Source organism: Thamnophis sirtalis, unplaced genomic scaffold (genome assembly GCF_051295495.1).
Source record: "Thamnophis sirtalis isolate CommonGarterSnake01/CBP01778 unplaced genomic scaffold, rThaSir2_p1.2 scaffold_6, whole genome shotgun sequence".
NCBI classification, from domain to species: Eukaryota; Metazoa; Chordata; class Lepidosauria; order Squamata; family Natricidae; genus Thamnophis; species Thamnophis sirtalis.
Window position 1 is genome coordinate 46093094 of NW_028261386.1, and position 26132 is coordinate 46119225.

Below are 26132 nucleotides of genomic sequence, written 5' to 3' on the forward strand. Positions count from 1 at the left end.
CCTTGAATAATTAAATATATTTAAAAATAGCAAGATTTCTTTCATAATATTTAACTAACTTCCACATTAAAAAGAGAATAAAGGCCCTGATATGAAAGTAAAACTAAAATACGCTTTTATAGTTGGTATATTGTTATATTGTGCCTTTTCTCTAATCCTAATATTTTAAATAACAGCTTTGGTAAAATAATATTTTATGCATGAGAGAGAGAAACTGAATTTGGGTAAGTGTTAATTTTAGGACTGGTTATTATTTTTTAAATGTATACTTTCAAAGACTTTTGAAATTGGAAGTGAAATTGAGTCCAGGGCACTATGAAACTAGTTAGTAGATACTGTAAGTTGATTATGAACAACAAAGTAACTTTAGATAAGTCATTGTCTTTTACTCATTCTATCTGTAACAATAAGTGCATCCTATGTTTATTCCAATATTTTAAAAAACACAAGATCCTATACTTAACCAGGTGTTTCTGGAAAGCTCAAACATGGGACTTGAGAGCAAACATTTCTTCTACCCATTCCTTATGTATACTGAATACAGTATAGGAGGCATTTTAGAAAGCTGTTTAAATCTGACTGTTCTTGGAGGCATAAGTCTTAATAAGCTGGGAAACCACAAACTCAAACTATTTAAGTTCATTTATTTTCATTCATTAATTTTTAAGTACAAGTTAAATCCTGTCAACCAGAATTATATTTGTTTGTCCCTCAAGAACTAATCCTACTTGAATCTCTTGCTTGCCTTAAGTACAATTTATCTTTTGTCTTGGGCATCTTCAGTCTAGGCATATATTAGTAGAAGATCGTCAGAGAAAACTGAATGGGTTTTTTTCCCCTGAATCATGACAATATAATGAGTGTCAGCACTATGGTAGTAATATAATATTTCTGCCAGCACTTTTAATATGATAGGCAACTGTAATCTGCCATATTGCCGTATGGGATATGTAAAGACTCCTGCAACATGAAATTTATAAATCTGCATTTTAAAGTACTGGATTAATTTGACAAGGTAGAATTTGCCTCTTTTTGGTGGATAGGTATGCTTAGTGTTTCATGATATAAAAGAAAATCTATCATCTATCTTAGCCTTTATTTCATTTTTCTTTAAATCCAAAAATGGTGCTGCTAAATACTTTATACTGTAGAAGTGTTCCAAGGCTCACAAAAATTGGTCTGGAAGAAAAAAGGCTGCAGATTGCCCACTTTATTCCCAATTTGGGAATAAGAAGAGCAAGAGAGGCCAGTAATCCATCTTTCCTTACAAATAGGCCAGCATAGTCACACAATTTTTTTCACATGAGGGAGAACTGTTATAGATAGGCGAAGGCACCAGCAAGAGATGAATGAGAATTTTTATAAGAACTTACTAAATTTATAATTTCTTTAAATGTATGACAAAGTCTACTTCAGATTTCCCTTTTAAACATGGATTATGGGAGAAAGTAAAACTGATAGAAGAAGCAGAGAGCTTTGTGCACTCAGATCTTTTTGATTTTTTTTAAGTCTGCCTTTGGATATCTACATATTTATCCATACGTGCAAAGCTAAATTGGACTTGCTTCCTCTTTTTTCTCCTCTTGACATGGTCTTTAGGGCTGTATTATCCACTGAATTCAGTATGTGAAATAGAAAAGAATTTGTTTGTTAGGGGATAATTTTAAAAAGCAAGGAATAGTAAAAAAAACAAATAATGTGTAAAAAATTCACACATTCTTCATATAATAGGATGGAATTTGAGATCTTTTAAAGAATCAAATACGGTGTGCGGCATGGTAATGACATCCTTCTATTTCTAATTCCAGTGAAGCAGATAAAGAGGATGAGAAGAAAAGGATCATAAGTTTAAGCAGATAACAGTGTAGCAAACCCTTTAGATCAAAACATTGAAGAGTGCTTAGGAAAATATCAGGGAGTTAGTATAGTTCTCATCCAGCTGCTGTCTGTTTTCAAAGCCATTTCCCCCTCACAAATATTATCTTGGGAGTGCTGAGTTGATGGCTAATGTTCCCATCCCCATATTGCAAATGGCTGAGAAATAATGACTTGCCTAAGGCCACCCATTGAGTTACTAGCTGAGCTGAGATTTGAACTAGAGACTCCCCAGTCATACCGTGTCCTCTCTTAACTGATCTGCTCCATAACATGGTGGATTTGGATGGGTTTTGCTAAAATCAGTGCTCTCCCATAGCTGGGCCTTCTGCTGCTTTCTTCAACTCTAATCCTTACATTTTAAAATTCTTTACTTCTAAACCAATATTCTCATTTCATCTCTTCTTTATTTCAGTGTGCTTTAGTCCTCCTGCAAAGCATTTCCTCTATGCTTAAGCTAACATTCTTATCTGCACCGAATCCAAGCTTTATCTCTCCTGCTTTCCTTTAAAAAAAGACCATTTCCTTCTTAGCTACTTTGCTTTTGCTATCTTAATTAAAGTGTAAGATTTCTGAGCAGGGGATCTGTTTTTCTCTGCAACATAAATAACATTTTAACACACTTTAATGTTTTACCATTGTAAATAGGGCTCTTCCTCCTCCCGCTCTTTCTTTTTAATAAAGGATGAAAATGGGCCAAGGACACTTTGATTCTTCTCGCAAAACAAGCAGATAGAAACTTCATTGGACATTAGCAGCTATTCCTTTGAATTTTGTAGAAATTTTTAATAGTCATTGGTTCCAGGCAGAGGAAGGAATTACTAAAGATCACTCAGTCAGACTTGCAGTTTAGGAACATCAATATTCCAAAGCCAGGAGCACTGATTCTTAAGTGGCTTAATCCACAGATCTTGTCAGTACCTCTTAAAAGCTTACAAGCAATAAAAGGGGATGCAGTAATTACAGTCTTTTCCTCATCTGCTACAGCAATGAATCTTGTTTGGTAAAGAAATCATTAGAGGCTTTTTTTATTCGTTAGATTTATTTTCCTACCTTTCCTTCAGGATCTCATGGTAGTAAGCATAAAACCCCTTCTTCCCATTTTACCTCAAAATAACCTTTTGAGGTAGGCTGGGTTGAAAACTGGTCCAAAGTCACCAGGGTGCTTGGCTTAGGGCAGACTTCAACTTCGCTTTTGGTGGTACTCATCTGTTTACCCACCTTTTAGTAGATTTTTAAATCTACTATGTTGCATTGGCTCTAGTGAAATGCATGGCAAAAGGCTCACCTAGTGGAGAAACAGATCCTGTTTCTTCTTGTTTCTCTCAGGCATTTTTGTTGGTTTGACTCTTTATTTTGTGTTATTGTTCATTCCTGTATTAAATCTGCAAGGCAAATGGTTTGCAGATTCACAGCAGCATCAATAAGGTAACACAACATAAACCAGCACATCAGCTTAAAAGGAGAAGATCAAGGAGTTAAAAGTTAGGTGAGCCTTTGAGGCTGAAGCAAAGCTGTGACTGAAATCAGCCCTGCCACAGGCCTGATGAGCTGATGATAGAGTCTCACAGTGACCTGCCAAATCTCACTATTTGGAAGTGCACAGGCAAAACCTGTAGGGGATACAGTTATTCCTTGAGGCTTCTCTGTGCAAATGAAAATATACAACAACTGATTAAGGACACTCTATTTCTAGTGCCATGAGTAACAGCCATGGATAAAGCTAAATGTTCATATAGAATTTGAAGCCAACAAAGGCAGATGCCCTTACTAATATTTAGTTTTTTTACATCCTGCTTACATCCTGCACTGGATTGTTTCAAAATCATAGTATCTCAAGGCATGAGAACTTTTTCAACATGTGAGGGTAACATACAGGGAAACCTGTATTTTAAAAATACAGGTAAGCTTGTATTTGACGTACTTATACTGATAAATTATAGCACCAAAAGAAGCACAAATAATGTCCTGTGGTATGAAATTAGCTTGCCAAGAAAGTAGGTACCAGCAGGGATGTATAAGTTAGGGAATGCAGTGGGGGGAGGGAAAGGAGCATTGCAAAAGAATCAGAATCCCTTTATTCAGATAGGTTAGGTACAATATCATTCAGGAACAAATATTACACCATGCTTTCTTCTTTTTTCCCTTGTAAATCATTCCACATTCTTTGTTTCCCCCATGGGAGGAAAAATGTACCAAATTCAGTACATCAAGGTTCACCAAAATAATGGGGGTAGGGTTTTATAAATTACAGCAGAAATTGCATGTGATGTAAAGTAAAGCTTAGAAAAATGCTGAATCAGAGTATTGGTATAATTTCCTATTGAAATTAGAAATCTAGACTGAAGTTTTGGGTTTTTAAAAATGGAAGGAAATACTTGTGCTACAATATATGCATATATTTGGCTCTTGAAGCCTAAACTAGGCTGTAAAGGACTGACATACTCTCTCACAGGGTCTTCTTAAAGTATTTTTTAAATTTATAACGTTTCTAATATTTCTCTTTTTACCTGCCTTGTTTTATATAAATTTATGTAAATATAAATTTGTTTTAGATCTGTTTTATTTTTATTTGTGTTTGAATATCTTTAAACAGACTATCTTTGCAATTACTAGGACACTGTACAAAGATATGACCCAAACAAAACTTCAACAGAAATGGGCATGCAATACAATAAACAGAACACATCAGCTAGTTAAATGCATGAATGAACAGAAAGATTATGAGGTGGCACTAAAAATATTGTATTTAAATCTTCACAGGGTGGGTATTCCATAATGGGAGTGTTTTTTGCTTTGTCACATCAAGCACACAAGGTAATTTTTTACCTTGACAAGACAAAAACCTTTTTGCATTATCTGCACTCCAGAACTAGGCCTCAGTATTATCTATGCTAATCAGAAGCTCTCCAAGAATATTCAGAAGCCCTTCAGATTACAAACATCTCCTAAAACAGACCATCTTGAATTAGTCCACATTTGTAAAGGAGGATGATTAATATAGTCAAAATTCTACTACAGTATGTAGTCTCTCTCATTTTTGAACTACCGGTTTCAAATTGTCACAAAAACATGACTATATCCTTTGACATATAAACATGATGATGTAAACCCACAATGTTTGTGTGACTGTGTGAGAGAGTGTGGGGGAGCAGGCAGGCAGGCAGTATCAGGAATAGGTGGTCAAAGTAGCAATAGAATTCCTAATCTAAATCAATGATATTGTGGTGAGGAGGAAGGTTGCTCTTTCAGTGTTTGTCATGTTGTGGTGCATACTTAGAAAAAGAGTTGAATAAGACACATCTATCATAATCAGTAAGGGACGCGGTGCCTCAGTGGCTAAGATACTGAGCTTGTCAATCAGAAAGGTCAGCAGTTATTTGTGCCAGCTTCTGCCAACCTAGCAGTTTGAAAGCATGTAAAAATGCAAGTAGAAAAATAGGAAAAATCTTTGGTGGGGAAATAACAGCACCTTCAGTGTTTAGTCATGCCAGCCACATGACCACAAAGACATCTTCGGACAGCGCTGGTTCTTCAGCTTTGAAACGGCCCCTAGAGTCGGAAATAACTAGCACATGTGTGCGAGGGGAACCTTTATTTCTACATTATCATAATCGATATGTTGACTAGGTGAGAGCTATCTTATTAGTGGCATTTATAAGTGGCATTTATAAGTGGCATTTATAAGCAGCATTTCTTGACTAGAAGACAAATTAGCAAAGCAACCCAACTCCAATTGATTTGGAGAAGGAGTAGAAAAGAGATCTTCCTGATTTTCTCCACAACTGGCTAGATGCACTATCTTCTCCCTGTATTATTGTATTGAAATAAGGCTACTCCTTGAAATGGCACATAAAGAAATTATCTTTTATGTTTCATATTTCCAATGCTGTAAATATTCTAAATCATATACCTTGATGTACTGTTATCTGTGTTTAGGGAAATTCCTATTGCAGCACACAAGAAGGAAATTACCAACTTCCCTCATGAACCTGTTTACCACCTATTGATATAATTATGTAGTTTAAGTAGTTTTCACCAACCCGAGATCTCTGGTCTCAAATCTTCAGGAGATAGGAACTAGTCTTTCTGGCAAGATAGGCCACTGACTGAATAAAAGTGGAAAGGCTTTTCTATTAAAAATAAAAATGCTGCCTTGTTAAAATTACAATTTCTCAAGGCATGGGAGAAAGCCTTGATTGCCAGGGAAAGCATGAGTAGCCTGCCATTCTAGAAATCTTACATTTCTGTAAAATTGCTAAGCAAACCTGTCCTGGCTTAGCCTTATCATATTTAAAGTATATTTGTCCAGCTTTGTAATAGGAGCAAGCAGACTGTTTGAAGGCCACATAGCTTTCAAACCTTGGTTGTGACACGCCAGCCCCATTTTGAAACCATCTTTATCTGGACGAGAAAACTAAAAACTGTTTGACCAACCAGCTCTCTGGCCAGTTTATCTTGTAATATGCCTTTAGCTCACAGAGCTTATTGATTTCCTTAAATTAATGTTTACAGAATGCTGCTGAATTTTACTCAATGGGACATTGTTCTTCTGAAGCTTAGTAAAATACGAGACAGACTGTTTTTGCTCTTAGTTCTTGTGCTGGGACTGATGAAATATTCTGATTTTTTTAAAGGCCAGCCTTGAACTATAGCTGTTTCCTACAAGTATGTTTACTCTGGGTACATTAGTAATGTGACACAGCATTAGACTCTAGCATTCTATTTTGCTTAGATATCTCTAGATGCAACAGAGCTATCAGAATTCCAGAAATGAGAATATATTCATTTTTAACAAAATATTCAGGCACAATACAGGCTCACACAGTGTGATTTAGCATTGTGAAGGCAAGCATAGTGTAAGTAATAAAGTTTGACTTTGCATCTCCTTCTTCCTGTACATGTAAGAAGGTGGTTAACTTTCTACTTTTGATTAAACTACAGTTTCTTGTTAAGTCTGTGGTTTATTCTGATACTTAAAACACCAAATTCAAAGTCCATAGTTTTATATTCATTTATTCACATTCATATTGATTAGAAGGAGCCACAGCATCACACATTTATTTGTGATAATTAGAAATATTTAAAGTAGATTTTTTTTAAAGTCAATTCTACTTATATGAAGAAATTCAGCTTTGCTAGAGCTTATTGTCATAATACTGTGTCATGGTTAACACATCACACAGTAAGCCCTGTCCTAAGGAAATTGTCATCCCCACTAGGTAGATCAGAGTAGAAAGCACTAAAACTATTCTTTACTTTACTATTCCTTACAGAATCTTGCAAGTCTTCCCTTCCTGTTTTTCATATACCCTAGTGAATCAGAGAGGACTCACTTCTAACCACAATGTTATTTCTCCGGACGTAAACTAATATTCCAGCCTTCTTTACTTATGTAACAATTCTTGCATATTTCTGTCAAGGTCATCGCCCTGATTCTCTAAAGAAATGCTATAAAGCACCATAGTTGTTTGTAGAAAATCTTCAGGTTTTCTTGATGTTTCACATCATTTGTCACATGCCCCACAAATGTTCTGGCAGTTTCTTGATAGGTATAAATAATAAACATCAAAACCTGGTTCAGAGTTAATAAACATGACAGTATAGATCAGAGGAAGAGATTTAAAGAATTTGTGCTTGGTTTATTGTAAATTATAGTTTCCAGTTTCATCTACTGGGAGGCTTGTTACATGTCCCTAGTCAGAAGACAGCCTTGAGGTCCAAAAGGTTCTTAGTAGACTTGAACAATAGGTCTTTTCCACTAAAATTCAGTTTAATGATGAAAAATGTAGGCTTCTACACTTAGGTAGGGGGAACGTGCACAGAGATCAAACATATGTACACATAGATGGTAATGGCTCCTTGTTGTATTTGTGAGATGAACCTGGGTATCCTGGTACACCAAAGATTAAGCATTAGATAGAGGTGTGCTGCTACTGATTAAAGAATCAATATAATCTTGGGCTACATCCATAGCAGTTGAGACAGGAAGTTATACTTCCAATCAGTACTATACAAGTCAAACTGCCCTCTGCAATATTCTATCCAGGATAGGAAAGATGCTGATGAACTGGAAAGATTGCAGAGAAAAGTAACAATGATGTTGATGGACTTGGTGGTAAAATCCTCTGGTTAAATCCTCTAGTTTATTTTGTCTAAAGAATAGAAGACTTGACAGTGGTTGTATTCGAACTACTGCCATGGGGAAAAGGGTAAAGGTTTTTTTTCTCTCCATAGTGCCCAAAGGCCTAAAGGATGGAAGCTCTTACAAATAAAGATCCAAACTTTAAGTAAAGAGCAAGTTCCAAACAACAAAACTACCTGACTCCTGGAGTCATGGGTGATACACTGTCAGGCATGAACAGCAAGACTCACATGCACAGATCATGTGAGATCACGCTACTATGGTCTACTTTACAATACAGGAGTTTCCACAGTTTGGCAGCCTACTCCTTGAAACAATTATATAAGGCTCCAAGGAAAACTTAGGAAGAGTCATCCCTAACTCTTTTGCAATTGCATAGTGACTCTAGGCTAGCTCCATGCTTGATCCTCCATGCCAAGTTGAGTTCTTCCCCATATACACCATTGAAGGTTTTCAAATGAAGTTTGGATTGTGATTTATCTGGGGGTGGTCTGAGGATTCTTGCCTAGACGAGGGCTTGGACTAAAAAAACCTCCAAATCAGCATGGTCAATATATACTCCTTTCAAATAAGATCCCTTTGGATCCTTCTCCCTTTGATATTTTCATATTGAAACACTCAAACTGCTGTAGTAATGTCAATTTTTCCTTTGATGCATTTCCTGGTGAACATTCCCATTTGTCCTATTTCAATAAGGAGAATGTATTACAATTTACATTGCAGAAAAAGAAGGATGTCAAAGGATTATTTAGGAAACTCTGGATATAGTTTCTTCATTGTAGCTGTTCTCCCCATTACTGCTCACATATAGGACAATATGTTAGAGGAAACCTGGTATTATTTAAACTGTCTAATTGAAATGAATGCAGCTTATAAGTTCTTAACAATCATATTAATTTAGCTAAAAGTAATTGAACTGCCTTCCTGAGAGATTGTCAAAATAAAGTTCATCAAGTCTCTGTTTAGGTTGCCCCTGTCTCTACTTCTATTCCAGTTGTGCTTATATAGGTAAATAAATATTTTTCAAATTCTCAGTAATCATGCTCCATGCTCTTTTAAAGTAGAAGAATTTTACTTTTTTATTTTATTAATAAATAGATTTTACTTTGAATAATCAATTTTTGAATGTTTCCTTAATTAATAGTGAATAGATCAATGAAGGTTAGGATGATAAAGCAACTCAACCATGTTGTGTAAATTGCATGAGTGTCTTAAATGAAGTTTTCCCTATTTTATATTTGCAGCAATGTTGCAAGGTAAAGTTGTTTGATTGAGGGATATATCATGTATCTATATTCAGGCTCATCAAGTCCATACCAATGACATCTTTGTTCAAATCTACTGCGGGAAAATGTAGCACCCTGAAACTTCATAACTTCTCAGTGCATTGTTAGCTGAGGATTATAGAATTTAAAACCTGGCTTATACCAGGCTGATGAAAACTGAAGTTTATATTTTCTGGGTCAGAAATATTGCACTCATGATCACTCCAAATTCAATTAAAACAAATTTCAATTAATTCCTTTGAAATAAATGATTTCCCAGCCTCACTTAAGAAATAAATACCCATGAATTTGTGAATTGGGGAAACTAAAATTTCACAAGGTTTCATAAATTTCATCATTATATTTTTTTCCCAGTGCCTGGAGTCTGAAAATGTTGCTGTTTCCTAGTTTAATAAAAGGCCAAAATAATGAAATGATCTAACCATATTCTTCTTGCCTAGCCCTGTTCATTCTATCTGGCAATAGGTCTCCAGGCATCTGACCTGCAATATGACTTTTTGCACCACGAATACCAAGGTTTGGAGCTGTAGGGTTCTGTGTGCATAGCTGTTGCTCAGCTGAAACTACTATCTATGGCTTTCTCTTCCATCTAGACCAGTGATAAACTCACAGATAAATTTTCTTTAGTTATAAGATTCATTATGCAAAAAAGGTTCTAGGACTCAGCTTATGGACTGAGTTGCATTTTTCCATTATCTTCTATACACAACCTCAAAAGAATTATGCTGGTTCATGATATATGTTAGCAAGACACTATTAAAGGACAGTGAATGAACATAGCCAATAAAAATAGCTGAATGTTTCTAATGTACAAGTAGCAATTTGACTGAGTTTTGAGAAAGCAAAAATGAATTTGAAAGGGGAAAAAGGGGATCCAATTCATTTATTATGAAAACTGAAGTCTGAATTTAATCATCTCATTTTCTTACATGGCAGGTACTGGATGGAATTCCCTTTTGATGTTTTATACTTCTTGAACAGTTTCATGCTGTTCTTTTGGCAAGTTTCATTTTTTTATAACTTGCTAGATTGATGGCTGCAAATCTGGACACGTATTAATAGGTCCTTTTAGAATAACTTATTCAAGAAAATTCTTCTCTGTACTTTGAATGAGAAATTTGCTATAATTTGGAAAAACACAGAAGGCTTCTGTGAAACTCCTCTAAATAGGAGTTTCTTTTAAATAAGAATGCATTGGCAATACAGCCTTTTAAAACTTGTAGAGTTCTGTTGTGTAATGAAAAAAATTATCCCATAATTGAAGTATTTTAAAGTCATGCCTTTTTGTTATTCAGATTTTATGGTGGCTGCAAATCCATTAAAGAAAGACCATCCATAGTTTTTCTCTATGATGGACTTAGTCATCACTTCACTGTTTAGAAAGAAAAATAACAAAAACAACAACAACATATAACTTTTACATTTAATTGGTCCACAAACTAGTTAAACCAGAAAGCTTGCTTTTAAGATGACTTAATTCTACAGCCCAAATCAATTTAAATCAGGACATTTCGACATAACAGGTTGTTACTCAAGATTGTTGGGATACTCTGCTGTGTTGTTTCTCTGGGAGTTTATATGCCAAGAAAATGTTTTTTTTAAAAAAATAACTTCAGTTGTTTATTTATTTAGTAGAAGATATTTACAGACGAAGTATAACTATGTCTGATATCCTTGGTAAGGAAAAAGAAACAGTCCCATTTCATCTTGCTCCTTTACCTAAGAGATGATGTGAGGAGTTACTGAAACTGCCAAGTTTATCTGTTTTAAGTCCACTTTATCTGTAGTGCAAGTCCCCCAGCTTGTGTCACTGGTGTCAGGAGATAGATCTCTCCTTAATCAATATTTACTTAACAAACAGCAAGGGATAGGAGAGTTTGTTTAGAAGAATCATGTGCACATAAGGGTGAATGAATGCTCGGTTAAGTACTTCTCCTGTTTGTCACTGTTTCTCTTTCCCTCTCTTCTTTTTCACATTCAGACTTCAATTTTTGTTTCTTGCCCTGTGATCATGTTAACGAATTGTGATCATGTTCGGAAACAGTTTAACAACTCTCCCTAGAGAAGAAGGGGTGCGTAATACTTCCGTTAGTAAAATGGCTAAAGGACTGGAGAGTGAATCTGAAGGTTTACATTTTAAACATCTCCTCTGTTATAATCTGTATGGCAGCCTAAGAAATCCATTCTTTCTCCATTTCATTTTCCCAGTTGTAGTACAGAGAAATGGAGTGCCGGTTATAATTATTTTGCAGAACAGCAGCAACAAACATAACAAAGAATCCTGTGGCATCTAAAGGACTAACAACTGCATGATTGCATGTGTTACTGTAGATAAAATTCTACTTCCTTCTTATACACAGATTCAGTATTCCTTACATATGATGAACAGAACAATTACTCACAAAAATCTTATACTTCTGAAATATTTAGGAAACTATTATATCAAGTTGCTAATATTAATAATAATGGTAGATGCTGCGAACATTCTTTTCTGCTTTTGCCCTTTAGAAAAACTGCTCTTGTTTTTGGAGTACTACTGGCAATAACTCTCCAAGGTCTCTTCCAAAAGATCTTCAGGCTTAGATCTGTTACCATGGGAAAGGATTTCCATAGTTGTGGGGCAGGCTTATCTCTTCATGTATTCTTGCAGATCCAGCGTGGCACCTGGCAGCATTATTTTTAAGCAAATACATTTTATATGTACAAAATATGCTTTAAATACTTCAGCCTAATTGCACTTTATTCTGACTCTTTTAAAATCTAATAGCATTAAAATCTAATGCTATTCTCCATTGCACTCATATTTAATATTGAGAAATTCTGCCCCTTGGTTTATGTACTAAGATAAGACTTCTCTATTTTCTTTTAACCCCCTTATATTCATGAAACACATGTCTTTTCTGAAGGGACGTATATGTAGCAAAATGTTATCCTGAGCTGTCATTCTCCCTGACTTTTTCCCTTCTTTGAATCCAACCAGCTAGGCTAAAAAATAGATAGAAAAGAGCTCTTTATCTTCTCCTCTAGAACAATTGAACTGGCCACATACAATTAGCTTTAAGGCATCTGAGCCTAGTTGTGTGTGCTTTTTTATTTTGTGAATCAGAGTTGTAAAAGCCATCTGAAATATTCATGCAGAATTGTCTGAGAAGCAGTTTCTGTTTTATTTACTGCACACTAGAACAGCCACAGTGGATTAGTTTGACAATACCCGTAACAAAAGCACAACAGCTGATGCGTGTGATGTTAGGAGGTGACAAAACAGTTAAAGTATGCTGCTGGCTACAGGCAAGCAGTCAGCAGATGCAGACAAAAGGGTTTGTGACAAGAATAACTCTCTCTCCAAGGCGAGCAGTCAAGAGTATCCAAAATACCAATACCCTTTTCTCCTTGACATTGTCTTCTTACACTCAGCATTTTATTGCCCTTTTATAGTAAAGAAACACAAACAAAACCAAAGTGCAATTCCCAGGGAGATCTGTTTTGACATAAAGGGGATCTTCCTTTCGCCCTTACTTTCCCTCTCCTCTGACTTTAAGGTGATTCAGTCTAGAGGCAAACCTGGCATAGGGGACGTCTCAGGTGCTGCCTCTTTTGCACGCGCGCCTCTGGGATTAAGAGGAGCAGTGCAAGGACGTTTTCTTCACTATTCCCATCCTTTTTGGGTTGAGATTATACAAAGATAACTCATAAGTGATTGCATTCAGGGGAGAGACAAAAAGAGAGAGAGAGGGCTTTAAAACCAGCCTGCCTGTTAAAAATTAACAAGGCAAAAAATAAACATCCTTTAAACAGAGCAGGTTGCTTCTTTTTTCCACCTTAAAGTAATGAAATCAATTTCTGCTGCTAATAAAGAACAATAGAATTAGGTAAGACACATGGGTGTCTAAAAATAGCAAGAACATCAGTTCTGACACACACACACACACACACACACAGAGAGAGAGACACTTCAGGCAGGGAAAAGAAAGGCTTTGGTCAAAAAGTTTTAAGGAACTGATGAATATTTTTTTTTCCTACAAACTGATGTTTCTTTCAAAAATGGCCCAGGGTCTCCAAGAGGGGAGAAGGTGGGAGATGTAAGAAAGAAGAGGGAAAAAGTGGAGACAAGGCTGCCTTCTTGCTAACCTTTGTAACTCTCCTTCTATTCTCTCTGACATTCATTCAGCTGCCAAGTGTGTTTGGCAAAAGCTGCAGCCAGCCAGCACACTTCCAGTGACCGCTAACCTTGGTATGTCCTGACACTTATGATGAGTATCTGCAGGACACAGAAGGCAGGCAGGCTGCTATGTCAGGCTTTTATTATGTACTGCAGAGGCTGGGGACAGTCAGTTTAATAAAACAAATCATCCTTGAAGGTAAAGCAACTGGGAGGAGAAGGGAGGGGGGCTGGGGGGGAGGAGGGGGAGGGAAAGTCTTTGCTGCTCGGGCAAAAATAAAAATAAAGAAATAAACCTCCCAAGAAAAGACAGGGACAAAAGTGGGGAGTGAAGGACTGCCAGTAAAGCATCCCATTTGAAGCTCTGGCATCAGTACAATTCTATCTAGTAGACAAACACTTTTGTTGCTGGCAGATTAAGGTTTAGCAGCATAATCCTATATGCATCTACACAAATTGAAGTTCCTTCAAGTTTAGTGGCCATTATTTTCTGATAAAATATTGAAACCTAAAGACCTACTGGTGAACAAATCTAAGTCCTGTTCATGGAACTGTAGGATTATCATGCTAAATGTGGTTGCAGAGAAATTTTCTTTGCAAATCTACAATAGTCCCAATGAATAATTTTGAAAAGTACCTTTCAGTTCTCTATATTAAGCAACATATTCACTGGAGAAACTTCTGCATGTGTTTAACTGTGCTATAACGGCATTATATCGCATCTGAAAAATAACCCTTCCTTCCTTCCTTAAAATTTTCTGGACTTTGGTTTTAAAAGTTCCATGTTGAATAAATACAATACTGCTACAGTTGTTACTACAGTAGTAGTAGTAGTAGTAGTAGTAGTAGTAGTAGTAGTAGTAGTAGTAGTAGTAGAAGTAGTAGACTGCCTAGAGCCTGTCTGAGAAGAAGATAGGGAATCTCTAAATTTGATAAATAAAGTATCTTATGATGTTCATAAAGCCAATTTTATTAATTTTAAGCATTTTCATGATTTTCAGTTTATTTACTTTATTTAAATTGTTATGTATTATGATAGGTTGTCTTTGTGAACGTTATGACATAATATTGGAGAATTCTGTAATGTTATAGAAAAAAATGATTACATCAGGGAGACCTTTATCTGCTTGCAACATTTCTAACGTCAACTAATGAATTTGTAATCAAAGTTTATTTCTGAATCATTTATGCATGATTCATAGACAACCAGATTGTATATATTATCTTAGATGGATACCAAGCCTGATTGTAAACAAGGATATTTGCTTATGCTCATGAAGCAACAGTTTTTCCATTATTAGTCTGCATTTCTATCAAAACCATGCCTGAGTTTGTTCATAAAATGTGGCAAGCATGTAATATTATGATTATTTTCTGAAGTTAAGATCAAGTGAATCAAGATTTTCCCACCAATCTCTATTCTCCTTCCTGACAGGAAAATTCATATATTAAAGAAGCCTTGAAGGATAAGCAGTTGCTAAATCTGTGACTGCAGTAGGAGCCATAGGAGCAAACACCATATTTATCAGTGGTCACCAGAAAAGTTGTTCTTTATTTGTTTTACTATAATGTCCCCCCACCATAGGAAATCATTCTAATAATACTGTCACATGCACTTCTGTTTCTCTTCCATATATGCACATTAATCCATTTTTTCAGGCTATTCCAATTTACAAGGAACATTGTCTTCTCCTTTTCTGAGAGAAGATTGTGTGTCTGAAGTCCACCACCTCATTCCTCCTCTCAGCATTGTCTTTCTTCCCAATGAATGTCAAGTATTATTATTTGATTGACTGTAGCCACCTGATGCTAGGAAAATGTTCTGGGTTCATAGTAGGGATTGTTGTTGAGTCTATAAAAAGAAATCTGGACGGGGCTCTTATTTGTCACTGAGGCATTGTTTCTGCAGATGTTTCTGCTGGAGAGATGTTCAATCTAATAGGTGTAAAGATGTACTTAGTAGGTCATTCTTACTTAGGATCAGGGAAAAGCTGCCCCCAGACACACACAATTAGCACAGCTGACTGGTTATTTGCTCACTAGGAAAAAAAAGATCATCTAACTCTCTAATCACTCATCCATTTAAACAATTAGATATTTTGCCTCAGAATGTGCATTCTCTTAAGAAATTATGGCATGCACCTTATGAAATGGGAAGGGGAGGCAGTCTGCTAGATTAAGCATTGAGCAGTGCTAAATTTGTAAAAGAAGGGCAACATTCATTACATCTCCTGACTTAGCAATCTTTCCATGCCATCCAATCCTATGGTTTGTGGTGAAAGAAAAGGGTTCTTCAGAGGTTTTAAATGCCTTTGACAACAAGCAAACAAAAGAAAGAAAATAAACTTCAGAAAGCTTGTACAGCATGAAGAAAAAAAACAAGACCCAGGCAATAATGTGAAGCTTACAAACTAAATCTGGCTAATTTAGCAATAGGACATAGACTTATATACCACTTCACAGTGCTTTACAGCCCCTTTCTAAGTGATTTACAGAGTCAGCATATTGCCCCCAACAATCTGAGTCCTCATAATGTTAATATGCAATACAAAGGAATAAGTCAGGTTCCCTGACAGGAACAAGCTTGTTGGATTTTTAATAATAAAAAAAATAACCTGGAGCAAGAAACTTTTGTAACCCTCAAAAACAACATTACATGTGGTCACTTATTTTGGCTACACATGAGATACCAAAAAGCATTCAGTATAGGTCAGTGAAGGGATGCAGTGGCTCAGTGGCTAAGACACTGAGCTTGTCGATCAGAAAGGTCGGCAGTTTGGTGGTTTGAATCCCTAACACTGCATAATGAGCTCCCATTACTTGTCCCACCTTCTGCCAACCTAGCAGTTCTAAAGCATGTAAAAATGCAAGTAGAAAAATAGGAACCACCTTTGGTGGGAAGATAACAGAATTCCGTGTGCCTTTGGTGTTTAGTCATCCCGGCCACATGATCACGGAGACGTCTTCAGACAGCGCTCACTCTCTGGCTTTGAAACAGAGATGAGCACCACTCCCTAGAGTTGGGAACGACCAGCACATATGTGTGAGAGGAACATTTATCTTTATAGGTCAGTGATGGCAAACTATAACACACATGTCAAGGGTGCCATGCCAATTTGGGTGACACTCCAGTGTTCAACATCTGACAACAACTATTTTCAAAAGAATGCCTGTTCTTGTGCAATTTTTGCAGGTTGTGGCCACTGGGTGAAAATGATGTGTACTCTTGCGCAACCTCTAGAACATATGAAAATCACACAAGAATGGGGACATTCTTTCACATGGTTTTCAGACCATGGAAGATCATTCTCTGAAGCTACTACAACACTAAAGGCCTTGTACGGAGCAGTCTTGGGTAGCCCTCAGGGGCCTGTCAAAAGAAAGAGAACACCGCCTAAAGATAAGCGGCACTGCAGATCCTGAGGAGAACTGGGCAACAGGCTGATTATATCATTACCTGAGGCTCATGTGAGGCAGTATTTTGAGTTATAGCGGTGGCAATAAGGCTGAAAATGAGGCCTGGGCTTCAGTTGCTGCCACCAAGTATTGCTGTTCAAAGTGGCCTAAATAGAGTGGTGAGAGGTAGTTGTTTCAGTTTTCTTCAGTGAGGGAGAGGTGGAACACACCATCATTTTCTGAATTTTTGATATGCGGAGCCCAAAAGGTTTTTCAGTGAATCTCTTCAGCATATTATTTATGAAGTTTCTACTACTAAGAATTCAAGATTGCTTTATCTTTTTCTGTTTAACTTTACCAGTTATCTTTAATTATATCATTATAAAATATTGCTCCCTTTTTCTTCTAATCCCAGAACTTTCATTCTCACAAACATATCCATCTGTACAAAGATACATACTTTCACAACCATCACTTCTTAGGAGTGGTACCACTGATTGTGCTTTGAAGCACTAACATACTGAAAACTACTACATTTGAAACAGTTTTGCATTTTAGAGTTGGGGGCCATTCTTTTGCAGATGACATACCATTTGTGCTATCACAAATTTGAAATAATCTTTTATGAATCTTTCTAAGATATTTCTCTTAGAGCAGGGGTGTCAAATTCAATTTCATTGAGGTCCACATCAGGATTATGTCCAGGGTGGGCATGGCCAGCTCAATGTCACTTGTGTTGGGGGCACCTGTGGTGGCCCAAGTGCTCTGCCAGCAAAATGGGTTCCTGTGGGCAGCCCTCCCAAAGCTCTGTTTTTGCTGACAGAGGGTTGCAGGAGGCTGTGGCAGCCGAAAACAGAGTTTAGGAGCCCGTTTTTTTCTGGCAGAAGCATTGTGGGCCGATCCTTCACTGTTTCCAGGGCAGCCCCAGGGGCCAGATCTAAGTACCCTGGGGGCTGGCTCCGGCTCCAGGGCCTTGAGTTTGACACACCTGTCTTAGAGGGATTATTGTCAGTTTATAGAAATTTGTACCACATGCTTTATAAGCATCTTTTTTGAAGCTATGCATTGCATATAGTCATCACTTAATGCCATTTATTCAGGGACCATTCAGAGTTATGAGGTTTTGAGACACTTATGACAAGTCCTCATAGTTCTGGTATTACCGCATCCTTATAGGCACCCAGCTCATAATTATGATGATTGTAGTATCCTGCAAACATTATAATCACCCTTTGCAACTTTCTTACCTGGTTTCCAATAAGTAAAGTTAATTGGGAAGCTGGCCAGGAGGTCACAAATGATGACCACGTGATAGCCTCATTTAATGACCTGCAGTGATTCACTTAGAAACAATTAGGACTGCTACAACTGCAGTTCCAAGTTGGTATGGTCATGCAATCTCTTAGTTTACAACTGCACTGTTAAAGTGATGGAGCTGTCAGTCCTAATTACTGTCATTAAGCAAGGATTACTTATTATTACTTGTAACAGCCACCTATGCTCCTCCTGACTTCATGTAAGTTAACTACATAAATGTGACCTCCAGATTTGGCAATTCTTTATTTTGATTGAAGATAATTTATTATATAAAGTTAAATTTGATTTAGATTCCTAAGGAATCCTATTGTTTTTGGTCTGTTCTAGTGCTTATTGTAGTAGACACTGTACCTGCACCACGACACCAAAAATGTTTTATTTTTAGAAAATAAAGCATTTAGAACATTTGTTTATATGTGTTTTAATATCTTCTTCCCATATCTCCTTACTATCAAATGTTTTGTGTGTGTTTTGGGAGGTGTGTGTGTGTGTGTGTGTGTGTGCGCGCGCGCGCGCGCTCATTGGTTAACCTTAGGCCAGTCAGTTTTTCACAGGATTGTAGGAACTGTTGAATTGTGGAACTGGTTACACAGATTACTCTCGTGTCTATTAGTTGATAGTTACATTTTCAGAATGTTCCTTACATTCTGATTTCAGAAGCAAAATATAAAAATGTTTAATCACAATCCAATTATAAATTTTGCAAAATATTGATTATCCTTAAGCAATTGCAGGTAGTCCTCACCTTACAGCCACAATTTATATTGCAAGGTGAGAAATTTGTTAAGTGAGTTTTGCTCCATTTTACAACTTTTCTTGTCACCTTTGTTAAGTGAATCACTGCAGTTGTTAAATTAGTAACACAGTTGTTAAGTGAATCTCGTTTCCTCATTGACTTTACTCGTCAGGTGGTTATAAAAGGTGATCACATGACCCTGGAGCAGTGCAAGTGTCATAAATGTGAGTCAGTTGTCAAACATCCAAGTATAAATCATGTGATCATGCTGCAGTGATCACAAGTCACTTTTTTCAGTGCTGTTGTAACTTCAAACAACCATTAAGTGAACTGTTGGAAGTTGAGACTACCTGTACATAGTCACATTTATTAATTAGTTATAAATATTATTAATAATGTATCATTAGTATTGTTAATAATAATATTAATTATTATGCTGCCCATTTTGCCAAAGACGATTTTAGGTGGCTTACAATCTTGAATGTAAGATTAATGATGTAAGGTAATCTGATTTTACTTTAAAGTCAAGTTGAGTAAGAAAAGGCAGTAATGTCTATGGTGATGGGGATGAATGGAGCTATAGCAAACACATTCTGAATTTTATGAAGTTTAAATTTTATATACTGTATGGAATTAGGATAATTAAGAATTTGCCTTTATAGTCCTACCTTCTATAGATGACTGATAATCTCTACTTCCCTGTTAACTGGAATATTCAGAATCATAGTTCAAAATGTTTGGAGAAGCATCAGACTGTGAAAAGTTGGTGTCTCTTCTATTCCTTAGTACAAAAAAATAGCACTGATGGCCTGGCAAATTTGTTTTCATCACACCTGCTTGACCCTGGTTTTCCAGCGATTCATTTAAAGGCCTACAGCTAGATATAGAGAATTCAGTCAGCTATTCTTTCATGTTTTCTTCCTTTATAAGTCCATCTTTTACCATATTTTCTGAGGGTTTTACTTATGCTTCTGAATAATTGCTTTCTTCTGCCAAAGTGGCACTTGAAAAAAATCAGAAATAAAACCATTACGGCATTAAACCACAATCTTGACAACTCCAGAAAGTAGATGTCCCTAGTCTAAATAAACAAAAACAAAAGGCAGCTTCATATTTTATAGGAAATATGCCTTTTTAATAGCACCCACAAAACAACTTGACATTTGTCTGCCCTTCTCCTTACCTATGTCACAGTTCCAAAGGAAAAGATATATAAAAACAAAATTTAGCAAATGTCTCGCACCTTCCCCAAGCGTTCAGATGCACTTCTACTGAGTACAACATTTAATGGTAACGTGTTGTCAAGATTTAGGAAAGAATTTCTATAATTCTAGCAATTGGAAGCATCATATATCATTAGATTCAGTATTTATATAATTAGAATAAAACAAATGTGTTGACTGCTTAAAAGGATTTTTTTTTTACAGTGACAACAAATTATGTCTTGACTCCATCCTCTTTCTAGCTGTTTTCACTTAGTATTTCTTTTGCATTGTAAATCAATTTATTTTTGCAAAATGTGTCTGGTGTTTGGGTACAAATTCCACCTTTGAGTGTATTCAAGCAACCACTGTGGACTTCAGTAGCTGCTGATCACATGTCTGCCTCATGGCAAAATCTTATTTGTGAAGTGCTTGTGTTTGATCTGCTACAGTGGCAAGAAAGCTTCAGTGCATTGTGTATAGTAGAAGAAGCTAATTTTTCAAGCTTTCCATGTAGGATGCAAAACATTTGGGCCAACACCTTTGCAACAATAGGGCATACGGATTTATTAGCCAATGTGGAATTGCAGACAATGTGTGTGTGTGTGTGAAGTGGGGGGGAGAAGATCAATTTTTGTATGGATCTTTCTGGAAAGCTACTTGATCCCTATAAATAAAAGAAAACTTCTGCCACTATTTTTTAACGGATGTAACAAAGGAGTAGACTTTTATTTGACCCCTACTTCACTTTTTTTCTCTTTATATTATTTCAGGATTTTTTTCCCTTGCAGCTGTGTTTTTGGCCTTTAAAAAAATTAACCCATTTACAGAAATGTATGAAGAAATCCTACGTACAGAATTGTTTCTTGGGCTTATATTTTATTTGATTCTTTTTCCTTCCTTTAATAAAAAATATGTCAATTACACACTTTATGGCTACTACTGTTTGAGGCAATTGCCCTCTTGTATGAAGACTATATTGTTTTTTGTTTGGGTATTTTTTTTAGTATTCACTGATCAGCTGTCCCAGGTAGTACCCATTCAAATCCATACTTTGAACAAACATATCAAAATGTTTTATGTGGGTCAAGCTGTCAATATGTCTCATCAATATTGTCTTCTTTTCTGGCAAAAGCTTTCCAGAAAAGAATCTCAATCTTCTGCTAGCCAGGAACTTTTCATGAAAATGCCAGAAGTTAAATTGGATCCCCTATTTAAAGTAAAACATGAGCTTTGTTAAAGAATCAATGTAATTATTTTCCTTCTATCCAACTTTAACACTAAGCTGCATCTTAATATGAGGAATTCTTGCAAAAAGATGTTGAAAAATGGGTTTAGAAACTACTCAGCCTAAGCAGCTGAAAGATATTTGCTTTCAGAGTTACATTGCCAGTGATTACTCACAGACTTGCAACTTACTGATGCAGCCATCAATCTACACTCAGTACATGCTTTTTAAAATGGAAAGGTAGCAATAAGATAGTGAATGATTCAAGGTTGCTTGTCTTCTTGGAACAAGTTCCTGTTCTCCAAAGTAACAGTCATGAAATGTTATGAAAACAAAACATTCTTAATCACTTATTTTCAAAACATTATATATTGTCCATGCCAATTGGGGCTGCTGGAAGTTGTGAATGAACACATTTTAAATGGCTGTATCTTATCCATTCCGGGTCCATGACCATCACATATACAGAGTCCTGTGCTGCACAAACTCATTTAAATAAGGCTTTAAGTCTGAAGAGGGACCAATTATGGAATCACCAGAAATTGGGTAACTTCTGAATCAAGCTGTTGAGAGTGAAGCTTTATCGGATTCTCTCAGAAACAATGCATAGGTGCCCTTTTCTTTTGCTGATTTTTAGCATTAGCTGGTACCACAGGAACACACAGAGACAAAGACCAGAAGTTACTTTCAGCACATGCGTAATGCTCTTAGGGAAAAATAATGAATTCATATATGAGCATTATATCCTGCAAACCTCAAGGCAATCACCTTTCCCCCTCATTCCCTCCTTTGTTAATTATATCTTATAAAAACAGCACCCTCTAAACCCAGATGTTCATATTGTAATACTAACATTCTGTAGTTCATCTTTACAAAGCTAGCTAACACATGTTTTAAAAGTTATTGTACTATATATAACAGCCTTGCCTAAGAGAATAGAGTCCTGCTACATTTAGAAAATGCAGGTGCTATGTAAGCTCCCTTTTGAAAGCAAGGACTTAGCTCAGTTTCCTTTGAAGATCCAGAGACTTGAAACTGAAAACTTTTATTAATGCCATTGTCTCCTTGTATCAGCAGGTTCCAGAGAGATTCCTGGAAGTGGCTCAGATCACATTACGAGAGTTTTTCAATGCCATTATCGCAGGCAAAGATGTTGATCCTTCCTGGAAGAAGGCCATATACAAGGTCATCTGTAAGCTGGACAGTGAAGTTCCTGAGATTTTCAAATCCCCAAACTGCCTCCAAGAGCTTCTTCATGAGTAGAGATTTTCAACTGCTATTTATGAATGTATTAAAAAAAAAAAGTAGCAGACTCTCCCTTTTTTATGCCCAAGCTATGTGTGAATGTGTGTGTATGTGTTTCTATATTAATTTCATATATGAAATCAGATCAGAATCCCTTGTGATTTATTATAAGTTTAGGTCAGTAATAAGTGTATAATTATTTTAACTCCAGCTTTTGTTTTACTTTTGCCTGTGACTTTTAACATTTTGGGGAAAAAACAGTATTGGGGCATTTTCTTCCCCTTCCAGTCCCTTTTCTTATCCCATGAGAAGAAGAATGATTTGAAGTGTGTACAAGCCTATCTCTATCTATCTATCTATCTATCTATCTATCTATCTATCTATCTATCTATCTATCTATCTATCTATCTATCTACTGTTCATGCATCTATCTATCTATCTATCTATCTATCTATCTATCGCTAATTACCTGGTTGATTTTCCCCCAGATGTTATGGTAAAATCCTACAAAAGGTGATGACTCTTTGTTTGTATTAAAAGCTCTTAACCCTATGGGGGATTTTCACAGCTAAAGTTTCTAACTTTTTAGTTCAACTGCTTAATGAAGGAAGTGCACTTTTTGTGTAACACTGTACAAGATATATAAATCCTCTTTTCTTTTCTCAACTGAGAGCAAAAGACATCATCTCTTCTAAACTTTATGACTTTCCTTCTATGAGAACAATGTATGCCCATATTTTGGCATCTTTTACTCTACTATAAGCATATGTTCAAGCTTCTTGAGCCCTACTGTCATGCTTTGGGGAGAGTTACCTACCTACAATTTCTGTTGTTAGGAAGTTTGGGAAAACAAAAGTAGTGGCAAGTTCTCTCAGAAGGCACCACAGAGTTGAAAGTATGTTCTGTTCTGTTCTATGTTGGGCTCATCATATGTTAGAGGGACTGAATACAAAATTAAGTAGACTGGAAATGAAACTGGATGAACCCAAAATTCCAAAGTTGGAATGCACTCATTTTTTGATGTTTGCCTCAGCTATATTTATCTAGCTATGTTTCCCTTTCTCCTTTCAAGCAAGGCAATACTGTGCAAAGCAAATGAAGGCAAGATAATTTGTAGGTTGGCTAATACAATTCTGTAATATGGTTAACTCCTTAACACAATAGAATTTCACTCTTCATATAGTAAAAAAAAGGGGGGGGTTGTTGCTGCTGTATGGTCTATGGTCATAGTGGAGCATTTTAAATTACTTTATTGGTCATGGGGAAATAATTCCTATTGAAATCCATGGAATCCAAAAGGGGCAATCCCATGCACATGCATTTGGGGACTAAGTCCAGAAGTTATTTCTAAACATATGTTTATAGGATAAGTATGATGATTGATGAATGTTTTATTTTGGCTGAATTGTACCCTTTTACTTCATCAAATTGAATAGTTGGGTCAGGGCCATCTTCTAAATAGCATTTGATACAAATGTAATCTTCCTCTTCTTCTCTGAAATCTTTACGTGATGTATATATTTGATATTTCATATTTTTACCTGAAACATGTTTTAACTACTTTTTCATCTGAAAAGCATTGTAAGATATGTTTGCTTTATTCTCAAATTACTATGGCAAAAATGACATCATCTCAGAGTGCAAGAATACTTTCAATATATTAGAAATGGATTAGAAACATTTTTATAGAAAATATTGTTTAAAGAAATAAACTAGGCACAATATATACTGAAAGCACAACTCTGGAGAAGAAAACTGTGCATACAGTTAATTGTTTAACTGTGCTAACTAACTTTCTAAGTTTTGAGCACGCTTCATGAGAACTGGATTGCACCTAAACATTGTGCAGAATTTGTATTTCTGTCCCATTGGCTAGGAAAATAAATGCTAGTCACTTTATTCATTCCTCAGAGTTACATAATTCATAACCAATGAATAGAAGTAATTAAATACTTTCTATTCTATAGCAAAAGTTTGAACTAAGCAAAACATGAGAGCCATGCATAATGTATTAAAAATGGAACTCTTCAGAGTTGTCCTGATATTTTCAAGATAATTTTTTGCAACGAAGAGCCACTGAGTTCTACTTCTGGCATCTTTCAATAAAGCTAAACTGAACACACCGAATGCAGAGCTGCTATTGAAAATTGCTAATATTTCCATACTTTCTATGACATCAATCTACTTGCATACTGAGACCATGATTACATACTGAGATCCCCACCAGCAGTTGATGACACAAGGGCTGACAAGCCCAAAACGTCCTAATATCCAAACACAGCAAGTTCTTTGCTGTTGATGGGAGGAGCTTATTTTAAGCTGCCATTTTCAGCAAGGACAGAATATGTTTACTTCTTGTTGGATATGATTGTTGGTATTTACTGGACAAGAATGCTGACTGGAGTCCAAAATGGAATTTCATCTCAAAATGACAAAAACAATGTTGATATTTCAATGAAAAGCGGGAATAAGAGTGGTATGGATCTAGCTGAAATGAATTGCAACAATCTAATTCAAAAAAGAAGAAAATGTTCCCTGAATGTTTTTATGCTTTCTTCAGAGGTCTCTTTTTTTTCTTTTCACACTTTGGGAAAGTGGTAGTGTGTAGTAGAATTATCTATATGTTATGGCACTACGTGTTTGTTGTTTTCTGTGTCTTTTGTACAGATGCAGTAAGAATTTATTGTTATCTGGACTGGTATTTATCATTACCTCTTTTCTCCCCCTTGAAATTGAATCAGATTCAGTCCTAACTGACCGTGGTAGCAGTTTTACAGTTTAGCAGATAGTTTTCTTTAGGATCCTCCTTTTTTCCCCCTCCCTTTCTTGAAATTGATTTTTAAAGAAAAACAAAACATAAATTGTATTTTGGCTTTGGAGAGTAAAAGTTTACCCCCTATACATTACGATAATAAAAAAGCTGACTAGTCACTGTGATGATGCCTCATTTATAAATATTGCTTGAGAGACAAAAATGATGAAAAGAGTTGACAGTAAAAAGCCTTAAAACCTGCTGATTTTTTTTTAAATGAGGGCACAGGCCTTTGTTTAGTGACAGAAACACACAGGGTTTCTCAATATGCAGAATAGCAGTTTTCTTGGTGCAAAAGCTTTGCTGAAGCCAGTAAGATACACTAAAGCACACACTATGTTAAAGAAAAAGTCCAGTGGGTCTTTTCATATGTAATACTTCTAGCTAAAAAAATAAAACAAAACAGTTTATTAATCCAGGATAGGTTCCCATATTTGATTTTCTTCTTGACCGTTACTTTTGATATTTTTATTCTAGTGTGCTCCCCAATATATCTGATATAAGGAACTGTTAAAGGTCAGTTATTAAGTAGGATCTAAAATCATTATTGGAAGATAATTTAAGATCCTAAATATTAGTTAACTAACATTACAAAACCATTCCTTGTCCCTGATATATACAAGGAACTTCATAGTTCGAATCAAATAGAACTAAATTACCAGAAGTAGTTTACAAAGAGAAAAGATTATGGGAAAACATATCTACCCTTCTGGGAGTTGTTATTTCAACCC

At 36.0% G+C, this 26132-nt stretch overlaps 1 protein-coding gene across 5 annotated transcripts in view; it reads left to right on the forward strand.

Moving 5' to 3' along the window:
* Positions 1 to 25520, forward strand: part of PROX1 (prospero homeobox 1) — a 71053-nt gene extending 45533 nt beyond the window's left edge. For 3 of the 5 annotated variants that reach the window (XM_087717782.1, XM_087717778.1, XM_087717780.1), the window contains one exon: positions 22419 to 25520. In XM_087717782.1, the coding sequence (XP_087573908.1) occupies positions 22419 to 22607 (189 nt within the window). In that variant the 3' untranslated portion in view covers positions 22608 to 25520. The remainder of the gene's footprint in view (positions 1 to 22418) is intronic. The other 2 variants (XM_087717783.1, XM_087717781.1) reach the window with 1 other exon arrangement.
* Positions 25521 to 26132: the final 612 nt, after the last annotated feature.